General features: G+C 37.2%; 2 protein-coding genes across 3 annotated transcripts in view; one reads left to right on the plus strand and one right to left on the minus strand.

Moving 5' to 3' along the window:
* Window positions 1-13337, plus strand: part of LOC124623186 (DNA helicase MCM9-like) — a 163755-nt gene extending 150418 nt beyond the window's left edge. For both annotated transcript variants that reach the window (XM_047148990.1, XM_047148992.1), the window contains one exon: window positions 11859-13337. In XM_047148990.1, the coding sequence (XP_047004946.1) occupies window positions 11859-12955 (1097 nt within the window). In that variant the 3' untranslated portion in view covers window positions 12956-13337. The remainder of the gene's footprint in view (window positions 1-11858) is intronic.
* LOC124623189 (E3 ubiquitin-protein ligase Iruka-like) overlaps window positions 12993-14510 on the minus strand; it is a 150256-nt gene continuing 148738 nt past the window's right edge. Inside the window, exon 8 of the mRNA XM_047148995.1 lies at window positions 12993-14179. Coding sequence (XP_047004951.1) covers window positions 14059-14179 — 121 coding nt within the window. The 3' untranslated portion in view covers window positions 12993-14058. The remainder of the gene's footprint in view (window positions 14180-14510) is intronic.

Below are 14510 nucleotides of genomic sequence, written 5' to 3' on the forward strand. Positions count from 1 at the left end.
TAACTCATGAATAAGTGCTTAATGAACATAGTAATGATCTAAGAAATAAATAAAAAGCAATATAGTACATTCCCCCTCCCCCTGTGTTATTCAGGGTGGTCCATTAATCGTGACTGGGCCAAATATCTCACGAAATAAGTGTCAAACAAAAAAGTACAAAGAACGAAACTTGTCTAGCTTGAAGGGGGAAACCAGATGGTGCTGTGGTTGGCCTTCTAGATGGCGCTGCCATAGGTCAAACGAATGTCAACTGCGTTTTTTTAAGTAGAAACCCCCATTTTTTATTACATATTCGTGTAGTACGTAAAGAAATATGAATGTTTTAATTGGACCACTTTTTCCGCTTTGTGATAGATGGCGCTGTAATAGTGACAAACGTGTAAGTACATGGTATTACGTAACATTCCGCCAGTGCGGACAGTATTTGCTTAGAGATACATTACCTGTGTTAAAATGGACCGTTTACCAATTGCGGAAAAGGTCAATATCGTATTGATGTATGGCTATTGTGATCAAAATGCCTAACGGGCGTGTGCTATGTATGCTGCTCACAAGGGAACCTCCCCATCGCACCCCCCTCAGATTCAGTTATAATTTGGCACAGTGGATAGGCCTTGAAAGACTGAACATAGATCAATCGAGAAAACAGGAAGAAGTTGTGTGGAACTATGAAAAAAATAAGCAAAATATACAAACTGAGTAGTCCATGGCCAACATAGGCAACATCAAGGATACTATGAACACAAGAGCACTGTGGTTCCGTGGTTAGCGTGAGCGGCTGCGGAGCGAGAGGTCCTTGGTTCAAGTCTTCCCACGAGCGAAACTTTACTTTCTTTTTTTTCCGCAAAGTTATGATCTGTCCACTCGTTCATTGACGTCTCTGTTAACTGTAATAATTTTAGTGTGTGTTTTGCTACCGCACCGTAAAACCGTCCGATTAGTAGACGAAAGGATGTGCCTCTCCAATGGGAACCGAAAACATTTGATCGCAAGGTCATAGGTCAACCGATTCCTCCACAGGAAAACGCGTCTGATATATTCTATATGACTCTGGTGATGGCATGTGCGTCACATGACAGGAATATGTTGTCGACCCACCTAACTTGTACACTTGGCGAATGGGTAAGAAGATTCTTCTACCTTGCCCGATTTAGGTTTTCTTGTGGTTGTAATAATCACTCCCAAAAAAGTGATGAAAACATAAGTGTGTGTCACATAAACTGCTTTCTCTGTGCTCTGTCAAAACATAAGTTTTTAACGTTTTCAAATTTTTCTGTGTGTAGACCGTCAAATCTTGTATATGTCCAAGCAAATCTGAACATGTCCTGGAATTTTGGAGAGCGAAGTTGATTATGTGTGGGTGCCTGAACTCTGATAATTGTCTGAAAATAAAAAATTAAAATTTTCACTCGAGGGAAGACTTGAACCAAGGACTTCTTGCTCCGCAGCTGCTCACACTAACCACAGGACCACGGCGCATCTGAGCTCACATTATCCTAAATGTTGCCTATCTTGCACATAGACTACTCAGTTTGTATATTTTGCTTATTTTTTCATAGTTCCACACAACTTCTTCCTGTTTTCTCGACTGATCTGTGTTCAGTTTTTCAAGGCCTATCCGCTGTGCCAACTTATAACTAAATCTGAGAGGGGTGCAATGGGGAGATTCCCTTGTCAGTATCCTGGACGATATCATCCAAGTGTCTGGACCGTTCGCTGGATAGTTACATTATTTGAGGAAACAGCCACATGTGAAACGTGTGTTTCTTCTTTGTCTAGTCTTTTCAAAACCTCCAGTTTACCATTTAATGGCATAAACTCTTTCTTACTTCTATCACTCATTGTAATGTATGAATTAAGACATTAAGAAACATAGAGTTACGTATGTACAGTACAGATGTTACTGCACAACCAACTAAAGCACATATGACAATGGTCACCCAGTGTTGTAAAATGTGCACTATGTTGCTATTCAGGCATATTGTATTTTAACGACCATTGTTACTGAGTAGGCACAACAGGAGTTTGTGACACTTGCACAGATACGCACTTGTACGGAGAGGAAATGTATTGACATTTACATGGAGCTTAGGACACTGCATGTAGTGGACAGGGTGTTCAACGATTACGTAACCATGGCCTGTCCGCCACTATCTGTTACATTTTCTGGGAAAGCCCAAAGCCCGTTTCCTGTACAAAGTTCCCTGTCCCCGCACCAGTTCGTGGTGTGTGTGGCTTTCTTTCAAAGTTCAGCACTGCTGTTGACCTCTGACTGGCAAAGTGTTCCGTGTTTTAGTGCTGCGACAATGGAGTTCGCTGAGACCACCAACGGGAAGCCTTTACTGATTTGCAACAGCCATCAGTATATAGTGGACTGTACAAACAAACAAGAAGTGACCCACTGGCGTTGTGTAAACTTTAAAAAGAATAAATGCAAAGGAAGACTATCCATAGAAAGTGACACAGTTTTAGGACAAGGCAGCGATGTTTGTATTCCAGATGAAGCAGAAAATGAAGTGCGATAACATTTTGTCAGCACAAAGAAACGGACACTACAGTTTCATTAGTTTACGTTGAAGAAGTAGGGCAGTTCTTGAATTGAGGTTATGACTTAGCAACATTGTTACCATCACACATAAGTGTGAAACAAACGTTACATCATATTAGGTGAAAACATATGGGCACTATGCTAGATCCAACCAATTCTGGAGGAATATTCCGCCAAGAAAATAATTTGCTGATGAATGATGGTAGCAATCTTTTACTTGTAGATGATAACAGGGGACCAAATGCCAGAATACTGGTGTTTGTCAGTGAAAAGGGAAAAACATGTTTATCAAACTACGAATTGTTCAAGAGTTCGAGCAAGCAGTTTGGACAGTTGTTTGTACCCCACGCTGACCTTAATAGTTCCTGGGAGGAAACTAACACCATTCCAATTGTTAAGTTTTGTGCCAAATAAAAAGCGAGAAACATATCAATGTTTTTTTAAAGCTATTAGAACTAATGTGGCTGGATGGACCTCTGCAACTCTGATGATGGACTTCAAAATTGCCATCGTCCAAGCAGCTAACAGTTTGTTGCCTAGAACAGAGATTGTTGGTTGCAATTATCATTTTAATAAATGTTTATCGAAAAAAGTACAGTGTTACGGCCTCGTTCCAGCATACAAGGAAGACGGGGAAATACGTCGCCACATAAGGATACATTCTGTTCTAGGACATCTTCCCTTGGAAATGTTGTATACCCCGGAAAACCGAAAGCTTCAGGACTTTAATGACTATTTTGTGGACCAGTGGCTCGATAATGAACATATGCGAAGAAAGATGTGGAACTGCAGTGGAAGGTGCCATCACACTAATAGCATCCCAGAAGGATGGAACCGAAGAATAAACATGTTAATATTAACAGTGTATCTGAATATTTACTCTTCAGTGAAAAATCTCTGAAAAGAAGCAGAGTCCGTGGCCACCAGTTTGACCGATTAATTTTAAACCCTGATGGGAACAGAAGGAAATAGTCAGCAATGAAGATTGACAAAATGATTGCAAAGGCTTTAAAGAAACTCCAAACTGATGGGAACTTAAAATCACTTCTGACCTGAGTGGCCTACTTACTGAAATTGCAATAGTGTAGAAAACATCAGAACCATTGAAACATTTGTAAATTTTGAAAAGTAGCGTAACATAATCATTGGCAATCTTGTAAATAAATTTGATAGGGGACGAAAATAGAATACCTCCTTGTGGCGTTCCATGGAAACAACAAAGTCAGCTAAATGTCTCTTGAAATTTGTAAAATATTCCCTAATGAAGACTGACAAGACATCTCAAAGACCAAACTTTTTATAGGGAATAATCGCAGCATTCACCTTGAGAAGTTCTTAGAATTAAAATATTTGTGGTAGGAAATGCTGGCAAATGTTATACAATGAAATCTATGCTTTCTACTTCTGTTAGAAGATGGGTAAACCAGCATGAAACTAGCAAAGGCAAATAAATTATCATAAAAATGTGACTGATCACAGTTTTGCAACCCTTGAACATACGTTAAAACTAATTTCTAGTAATACATGTTGTACACTACAGCAGGCCTATTGAGGATGCAGCTAGGTCACCTTTGCTCGCCGCCCATGTTGTGAGTGCTCACAGTAAAATGGGACGGTCAGGTGTCATTACATAGAGCAGCATGGTCGATTGGTAGTGCAGGAGAAGTGCAAACAATGTGCTGCTTTCAGAGGAATGACCATGATTAGGTTCGGCATAGCCGTAGATACAAACATACAGTATATACTGCATAGTGCTTAAGGGGAAATTCCACCCAAGAATTTAAATCTTGTCCTACTTTGCCGATAGCTACCAAATTTTAAAACTGTGTCTGTTATGTAAAGATGTAGCAATACCCACGTTTAGAAGTCCATAACTTCACGTTTTCAAGTTTTGAATTTTTAATATGATTTTAATGGTGTACTTGAAAACCAACTTTTGGTACTTACAGCACAATTTTCTTATGACGGATTTTTTATGTACATTCTTAAGACATAGTTTAATGGTTCTGTGCATTCATTTTATGAGAAATAATAATAATTTTTTTTGCAGTGTTTATTTCAAATTTCAGCCTTAAATTTTCTGTAATTATCAGTACATAAATGTGATGATAAAATAAACAAATTACATTTTCGATAATATTAATGTATAGAAGCAAATACATCAAGACTACTTCCTGCAAAAATTTCATTTGTATTGGTGAACAATTATGATAAAAAAGTTGGCACTGAGCTTAGAACAACAAATCTATTGTAAAATGGATTTTAACATTTTATCAAAAAAAGAATGTTACTACATGACACATACTCATTAAAATTCACCAGTACGATAATGCTTTCCCTTCTTGCTTATATGAGGCTGCTTCTTGTAAGGTCAAGGTAGACTTGTTCTTTAATTTTCTGAATTAAGAAACCTACTCACAGTCTCCTTCAGGAGGTACAGTGGCAGGGATATCTGATTGTAAGCCAATACCTATTTCCTTGGAGTTTGTTGATCGCATTCCACAGGATTTCATTGTATTCCTCGAATTTATATCTATACAGTCAACAGGCAAAGGAACTGATTTCTAACGTTGACTACCAATTGTTTCGCTTCAGTTTTCCTGGAAATCCTGCAACTTGTTTTTCCCAGTTTGAGCTTATGCCAAGTTTGGTGCAAAGCTGGTTCTTTTTGATGGTGGTGGTATCAAAAATTATCTTTGATATCTTTCAGTGTGCCATACGCCCCTTCTACAGTTCGTATTTCAAACATTTCTTAGACGTACTTGTAATATGAATATAGCCAAATCGTTTTGGAATGTGAAATAGACATTAAATATCTTTTGAAAAAAACTGAAATTTTAGGGTGGAATCTCCCCTTAAAAAAGTAGAATAGTGATCGGGTTAGGAACTTCAAAGCAGTCAAGACACGTTAACATCAGTGTCTCAGTACAGGATGCCTAGTCTGTATGTTTATTGTATGTGATGGTATTTTCATACACTTAGTGTTCTATTGATGTACTTCAAAACTTGGAACACAACAAAAAAAATTCAGTTTATAACATTACAATAGCATCCATGCAAAAGATTATGCACACGTGGAAGGCTAACAGCGAGAAGCTGGTGTGTGTGTGTGTGTGTGTGTGTGTGTGTGTGTGTGTGTGTGTGTGGGGAGGGGCGCTTTTAAGTGGTGTGACTGAAGAAAGTATTCATGATGCAGGAGCAGAGAAATAAAGATCTCAATAATTTTCCCAATATTTTCACTACGAAAATACATTTTTTGCTTTTTCTGGAGGAACACTCAATGAATGAATCTGCAGTTAAATCAAGTTACCATAAATTGCTTTTCAGCTTGCAGAAGGTCATGCAGTTTCACTAATTTTCGGGTTATGCTGACAGTGTGCAATCTCAGCTGCCCTAAAACTTATACACATGAAGTGTGATGTTTGGGTGATTATAGTTTCATAGCAAGATTAATCTCGTCGACTTCTGTTTCTTCAATGTTAATTTTCACAACTTTAAAGGTCTGCAGCTACAATCATGTTGTTTAGACTTACATGTACATGCTGCTTTTTTACATAATGAAGAGAACGAAAACTGGCCACAGCAGCTCATTGATAGACTTAAGAGCATGGCTTCAAATTAACATTACTCAGAAGATGGTACCGGGCATTGATCCTTTACTGAAAAGTAAAATAAGTAATATTCTTTGACATTCTGAATTTTTATGTTTACTAACATTTAAATAAAATGGTAATGTAATATAAGTTTATCAATTTAAATTATGTCCTAAAATGGCAGTCGTCATAAGGGTGCAATAGTCATAAGAAATACCTTGTTTCTCACTTAGCTGGCCCTATGTTCTTTGCGCCATAAAAATATTAAAAAAGATGTTGGATTTCATTGCCATTTCTCATTATGTTCACATTAATACAAGAGTCTTAAAAATAAATTTGGCACAAAACACATTAATGAGCCACCCTAAAGCGATGCATGGTTGCTCACTGCTGTGGTGCGAGCGCGAGCCAGCTTGCACAGGTAGCTGTACTGAACTGCTAGACTTCTTAGTGTGGCTGTACCTGTGAAAAGCCAGTTAGCACGACAAGAGCCCAGGCCTCCATGCAAGTATCACTCTGTGCAAGTGTTCCAGTCACCCAACAGTAAGGGTAACAATGAGGATGGTATGCATAATACAATTGACACAACAGTTGCATTCTGGCTGTAGTGGTCAGAGAGAGTGGTCATGTGTCAAGGGGTTGAATTGAATTGAATTTCATTTGATCCTGTAAGACTGCTTTGTGTACAGTAAATGTACGTGTAATATAGGACATGTCAAAGTATTAACACTCTTTATCACTTATTTTTCTACATGTTTAGCTTACATTTTTACATCACTGATAATGAATAACAATATATACAAATTTAATGGCATAAGTATTCTGCAACACTGTAAAACTCTTTTTCAATGAGAAAGTCTTTAAGTTTCTTTGGAAAGTCATGGTGATGTGCACTATCTTGCAGGTTTTTGGGCAGACTTCTTAGTAGTCTGATACCAGAGTACTGGGGTCCTTTTTCTAGCATTGCCAGTCGGTGGGGTATGCTTCGTACTTCATTCTTCCTTCTTGTATTGTGGGTGTGTACACTAGCATTTGTAATCCAGTCCTCACTACCTTCTTGCGTGAATGAGTGTAGTAAAGAAGGCTTTGGCTGAAAGCTCAACGTGTAAGAGGCTTTTTGTTGTGCCTCTCTGCAACTCCACATGTCATTTTAGGGTGAGTAGCTATCCATCCTTTTCATAATATTGTTAAGAGCCACGATCTCCAGTTTCATATATAAGTTGGAGGTAAAATGAAAAAGGATTATAGGGAAATCAAGAAACTGGTTTAATCATTGAAAAAAGGAAGAAACTTTTAAAGGAAAGAAAGATTTAGAACACACATGTGACAGTACAGCGGGAGTGAGGAATATATAGGAATTAAGTTGAAAATTAAAGATGATGATAATTTGAGAAGAGTAGTATAATGTGACTCATATAAGCTGCCAAATTTACTGCTTTTCTTGACATATGTGTGTTCTGAGAACTGTAGATTAGTGCGAAAAATATTAAAATTCTCAGTTTTAATTGGATTATGTACCTAGCTATCAAATTGTTCTGCTTATACTTGAAGACATTCAGATAGCATATTCCAGATCCAAAGTACTGATATGAATCCCCCCCCCAAGCCATTTTTACTCAAATTACATCTGGTCCCATTTCTTTAATTAATTGACAGTACCACATATCTAATATCTTTTTCTTTCCCTGTGACAATTTTGCTTCTGTTCTGCTCAGACAAGGCATATGCTTCCAGAATGAGTTTTCACTCGGCAGTGGAGTGTGCAGTGATATGAAACTTCCTGTCAGTTTAAAACGATGTGCCAGTTCGAGACTTGAACCCAAGAGTTTTACCTTTCACGGGCAATTGCTCTACCAACTGAGCTATTGAAGCACGACTCACATGTCCTCGCAACTTCTGTGAAGTGTGGAAAGTAGGTGATGAGATACTGGCAGATGTAAAGCTGACGATGGGTCGTTTGTCATGCTCGCTCGGGTAGAGCATTTGCCGGCACAAAGCAAATGCCTCAGGTTCGAATCCCAATTCAGCACACAGTTTTAATCTGCCACGAAGTGTCAAGTCATATGTAGTTGCAAAGAACTTCTCCACTGAAAATTGGGTTCACAGACTCTTAGGTGTGTGAACCTGTATCCCTTCAGTGCCCCTGGCCCATTATATCATTTGTTTCCAATTAATAAAATTTCATCCAACTGACTTTATTAGAAAAAGAGATGTCATCTCTATCTTGGGCTGTCAGCTGAATATACACCCCACTCTCAGTATAAATCACACCTCATCTTACATACAATACAATTATGAATACCGTATCTCACCACTTCCAAGAGACTACCTATGCATATCAATCCTACTACGAAATTGCTTCATAAGGTTTGAGTTTCAATGAGCATATTCTATTACCTGTCAACTTAGTCACCATCCTAAAGCAGGGGCTAGTATGATAAGGTAAGTCGAAAATCTGTGGTTAAGGTAGGTCACAGATTGAGGCACTGAATCTGTTATGCATACATCTGGAAGAACTCTGTCCAAGAAAGGCACCACAAAATACTAGTCTCCTTTATATGTAGGTTGTTTCTGAGATGTAGTTCCTCACAGCAACATTAATGTGACTGAGCTTCACATACCGTATAGAGGTACACCTACAAATTCTTGCCCCTGTTACAAGGTGTAGTCCAAAATTAAGATCCATCTGGTTATATATAAGCACCTGAGAAAAGGTTTTATTGACAGCAATATTTTACTACATATCTACTTTACTTTTCCACATAATCCCCATTCACATCTATAGACTTTCTGTAACACTGCACTCTGCATAGAAGTATGCCACCTGGGTGTTGAACCAAAGAAGAGGAAATAGTCACTTGGTGTAAGGTCAAGACAGTACAGAGGGTGCTCAAAAAGTTCCCAACGAAAATCTTGAATCTTCTCCTTGGTTTTGGCAGTGTTGTGTGGATGTGCATTGTCATGACAGAAGATTATGCCAGTTAACAATTTCCAGCTGTCTTGATTTTGGATTGCACACCTCACTTTCATTAGCATTTCACAATATATTTCAGTTGTAATAGTTGATCCATGGTCCATGAAACCAATCAAAAAGATGCCCTTATCATCTCAAAAAACAGTAGCCATCATTTTTAATCAAGAATGGAGATTGCTTAAACTTTTTTTTGTTTGAGTGGACTTTTGCATTGACTGTTGTTCCAATTCTGCATTTGTGTATGATATCCACATCTCATCACACATAATAATGTAGAAAAACAGATCATCTCCATCTTGTCTACAGTGTTCCAAAACCTTCCATGCACTGTGAGTTCTTTACTCATTATACTGATCAGTGAGCATCTTTGGAACACATCTTGCACACAGCATGTGACAGCCAAGCTGTTCAGTGACAGTCTTATAAATCGAGGTTCGAGCATCATTTCGGAATTCATTAGCCAGACCACTAACAGTCAGCTGCCGATTAAAGTTTTTGTTTTACTTGATCAACTATGTTATTGGTCTCAATACTGAGCCTGCTATTCTGCTAGTTAACATTTGGGAGGCCATTTTGTAATTCTTAACACCATTTTCTTCACAAGTGGCACGGTCTACAATTGTGTTGGGCATTGCCAGTCTGTGAGAGCAGACTGCAAACAACTACTGAATCTAACAAACACTGTGGTAGTTTTCTAAAGAGTCGGCAGACAGCACTGCGCACGATAAACTTCATCAGTTAAATATTGGTCACCAGACCTTAGTTTTGGAATATGCCTCGTTCATATTTTTCTATGAGGATTAAAATTCAAGGAGTTCCAATGTTAATATAGATTTGTGATTGCAACTGCTCACACCAAGAATAGTTTTATATGGCTGGAAATGAGGATTATTATAATTGAAGATAATATTGATTATAAAGATCATTAATATGATGAACAGATGGAACAAAAATGTTTTTTACTGGCAAACCAATGCTGCCATTCTGAAGGACGTTATTGGTTAAAATGTTGTTCCCTCCATGCAATTATTGGGTCTTCCCTACAAAACAAAAAACATTGTGTTACAATGGGGGAAAATAAAGTGTAGTACATGGGGATATCTTTGTGTCTTGTGACTACTGCTCCTCTGATGAGTACAGTAAGTATGTCTATTGGTGGACTGACAGTTCCCCTATACAAAATTGCAGTGAGTGATCAATTCACTTTCATAATGAGGCCCCAAGCAATGGTCTTAAACACACAGCTTGCATTCCAACCAGGTTGTGAGATATGCTTGCCAACACACCATAATTTACACTCATGCAGCTCATGACACTTGCAATGCATATTGGTTAGTGCTTGTTTTCCAGTGATTGTGACAATATTCTGTTAAGTGTTCCCGCGATGTTTTTAATTCTGGCGCATAAAATTTTGAAACTTTCATCCATCTCAAGTTTGATTTCTTAATTATAGTGTCGTTTATACTTAGAGCATCTGCCATGGTAAGTCTGTACTGTTACATTGTGCAGTGCAGAACAATGGAATAACCAATCCTGCTGGAAACATGGAAGTCAATTACAAAAAGAAAATACTCTGCTGATGAAACACACAAAATAATCAAGGGACAAAAATTTACCATATCTGATACAGCCACATGTTGCTTACAGCTCATCCACAATTTTGTGCTTTTTATTTATGATCAAAGTTGTCCTACCTTTCTTGTTATGGGCATGCAGACAAACCATGTAACTAAGGGAACATAAATATTAATATGTAAACTACGCATAGAGAGGGGGGGCCTTCATATCTTCTACCTTCTCCCCATCCCTCTCCTTTTTGTGTTGTGTGAAAATTCCATGTTTATAATGAGATTGAATCTTTAATATGAGTAATTCTGGATTGTTTGAACTTTTGGATTCAAGAAGTTGAGTAGAGCAAATTGAACCAAAATTGTTAAATCTTAAATAAAATATACTCTAATTTTAAGATGTTTCACTTTACTATTGTCATACTAATGGAGGCTGTAGCCTAAAATTCTAGATTTGCTTTACTGTTGTTGGTGGGAAGTATTGGAAACTGTATAGAGGATGAATCCAAACTCTCCACTGAAAAATTTCAGAGGATTTTGGTATAAGGGATGCATGATCTCTGGTGGCTCATCACAGATTAACTATTTTGATTTTTACCCCTGTTTGTATCAGTGCAAATACCAATGTTATGTACTGTGTTTCTGCTTACAGTTAACCACAGCAATGCCAATTAATTCTTCGCCCTCAATCTTGCTTTCAATACTTCTTGGAATTGTTTTTCTGTCAGTGTTAGAGTTTTACTGATAATGAGTCAGCCAGTGTGCACTTCCTGTATGGGTTCACTGCATGCAGTGGAAGAGCAGCTTAGTGACACTATGATGAACTGTTTCCACAGCAACAGTACTTATGTCTCTGAAGGATGTTTCATTTCATAGGCTCTTTCACTGTTGTAAAGATATTTTACCAAAAAAGTTATTTTTGCTGTCAAACCAAATAAATTATTACATCTGTAAAGAGCAACTGGAGACCACAGGTCCCTAATACTCAGTAAATATCCATGAACATGCTGCTATATTTTGTCAGTAGAGATCAGTTTTACCCTGTTTAAATTAGTGGAATGTAGAAAAATAAGCCTCTTGTGTTCATAACACCTGAGAATAATTTACCTTTCTGCTTTTATAACAGAACATTGATTTACAACTGCAATCTTTTTGTTTGTTCTTCCTAATTTCAGTCACACTGATTTTGCGGCAGTTGAACTTGGAAGCTATTTTGACAGAAGAACTCAAATCACTCAATCATGTGCACAAGGATTTTTATACAGAGAATAATTCCATACCCACTAAGCCACATAGCAGTAATCATCATGCAGTTGAGTGTGAGAGTAAAATACGTGCACAAAATAATGCACCTTCTAGTCCCATAAAAGGGCCTTCAAGGAAATATGCATTTCCAACATTAGAGTCACTAGCAGTCTCCCAGAGGCTAACAGAAGTGTTTGATGATATTCGAAAAACAAAAGTACAAAATGCTTGCCAAACAGCAGAATATCAATCAAAAATTGCAGGAATAAAATCTAAAAGGAAATTATTACAAACAAAAATTGGTGATATACAAGATCAAAACAAAACCAGTGCAGTGAAGAAGAGTAAAGTAAATCCGTCAGTTCCAGATAATACTGAGGTGGACCAGGAAGATGTTCATAACACACAATCAGAAAAGACCCATAATAACAGCCCTTTAGTAAATAAAGATGAAGACATTACAGCAACTGAAGACAGATTGCATCCCAACACTCCCCCACACAACTGCATCAGCAGGGAAGTATTAGAGAGAGAATTTGGTTACAGAAGATCTGATGGTGAACGAGTGAAAACTCTTTCTAATGAAGCACAGTGTGAGAAACCTTGTGCATCAGAACGCAGAGACTTGCCCTCTCATCTGGAAACGCCTAAACAAATGCAGGTATGTTTAGAAGACTCAGCATCTCCAAGCACTAACAAAACTCTAGAAGAACATCATAAACAGCCAGCTGCTAAGACATTAAATTTGACTTCTTTAGTAAATTTCGGCAGGAGCCTTACCTCTTCACAAGTGTCATCTAAGAAGCTTCGGGTAAATGAATCTAACAAAAAGAATGCTTTAACATGGTCAGAGGGTTCTGCTGAGAGTATTGATATTGCTTTAAATTTTGATAATACTCAAAGCAAACCAGAAAAGACAATGACCTTAACTTGCATTTCATCAGGGAAAGGAAAGTATTTGGCAGCAACTAAGATGAATGTATTTGAAAGAGAAAATGAATTCAATGATGAGGATTTAAGTTTGTGAGAAAATATATACATTTTCTAAGGAGTCTACTAAAATATATGTTTGATATCATTTATTATTTTTATTTTGGTTACAGCAAAGCAATGTATAAAGTAAAGCAATATTTTTACAGTGACAATTTTACAAATATTCACCCATTAACTTATGTAAACTTTCGATGTTATATGCTGTATACACCATATGTACAGATAACTGATAAGTGCTGTGACAATAATAAAATGTTTTATATTCAAATAATGGAAATCTCAGTATTCTACATTTGATTTGAGATTCCTTTAATTAGCAGGCTCTCACCAAAACCAAAAGTTTGTTGCACTTTCTTTGTTTCAGCAGTGAATGAATCTGCAAGTCTGATATTTACAGCCAAAAGAAACATACAGATATGCTCCAATTATTAAAGCTAGCTTTAATCCACTGATTATTGAACTTAAAAAAATTAAAATTTTTGATGTTTGGTAAGACCATCAGGTAAATTTTTGTTGTGACAATTCTCACGAAGCTTTTTTTTTTACTATGTATGACGAAGCAAGTGGTGGGATTGTGCAGCACTCACTGGTAAATAGGAGAAGAAATATTCTGCCATGTAAACGATTCAAATTATTGATGTCCAAATGTAGCATTATTGCATCCTCTGAATGTTCATAAATGATAATATTTTTAAATATAAATACTGTAAATGTATCATCATGATGCCAGTATTCAAAAGTGAAATCAATCACCCTTATGTCAATTTCTCACATGTTCATGTAAGAATCGCTACAGGTTCTGGTTACTGTTCTTGGCGACAGTGTGACTTATTTAGCGAGTATCTTACAAAACGAAATTTTAATAGTGTTGTCCCACACAAATACTCAAGCAGCAAAAAGGCATGTTAAGCAAGCTAATAATGAAATTTATGATACACACAAAGTATACTTTCCAAAATGATGGGGACTAAACATCTCCATATGGGAAGAGCTATCATAAATAACTACTATACATCAATTTGAGCACTTTGCTGGGTACATCCAATTTATTCATTTCTAAACAAACAACAGTACCTTCATTTGCTATGAGTTTATGAGTGGGATTAAAGTTTAATTCAAGAAACAGGTACTTCAAGGCTAATCAAATTCTAAATCCATGTTGAAGTCTGATGGATGAGTACTGCGACTACTGCTGGACGTGGATGTCCCAGATGATGAACCCAATGAATTTCGACCTCCCATAGACTCATTGCCAGCTCTGTAGAATGGAAAAAATACATCTTATGCAAATGATAACATGATCTTAAAGTTTGTAAAGTTATGGTAACTTAATAGAACAAAACGCAAGAACTCCACTAACTCCATAGTCTAGTGGTAACTGATGTGGAAACCAGTATGCTCTGAAGAAAAATGCAAGTGAACTCAAGTGGCTGACTTAACTTATTACATTTTCTGTATTCCATTCACAATTTGTATCATTATCAAACAAAACACAAACTTGTGTGATGTTTGGTGTTCCCTATCAATTCAATGTTGTTACTGAGTTACTGATCAACCAATGTCAAGCCAGAACTTTCCCAATCCCAATG

Source organism: Schistocerca americana, chromosome 7 (genome assembly GCF_021461395.2).
Source record: "Schistocerca americana isolate TAMUIC-IGC-003095 chromosome 7, iqSchAmer2.1, whole genome shotgun sequence".
Taxonomy (NCBI): Eukaryota; Metazoa; Arthropoda; class Insecta; order Orthoptera; family Acrididae; genus Schistocerca; species Schistocerca americana.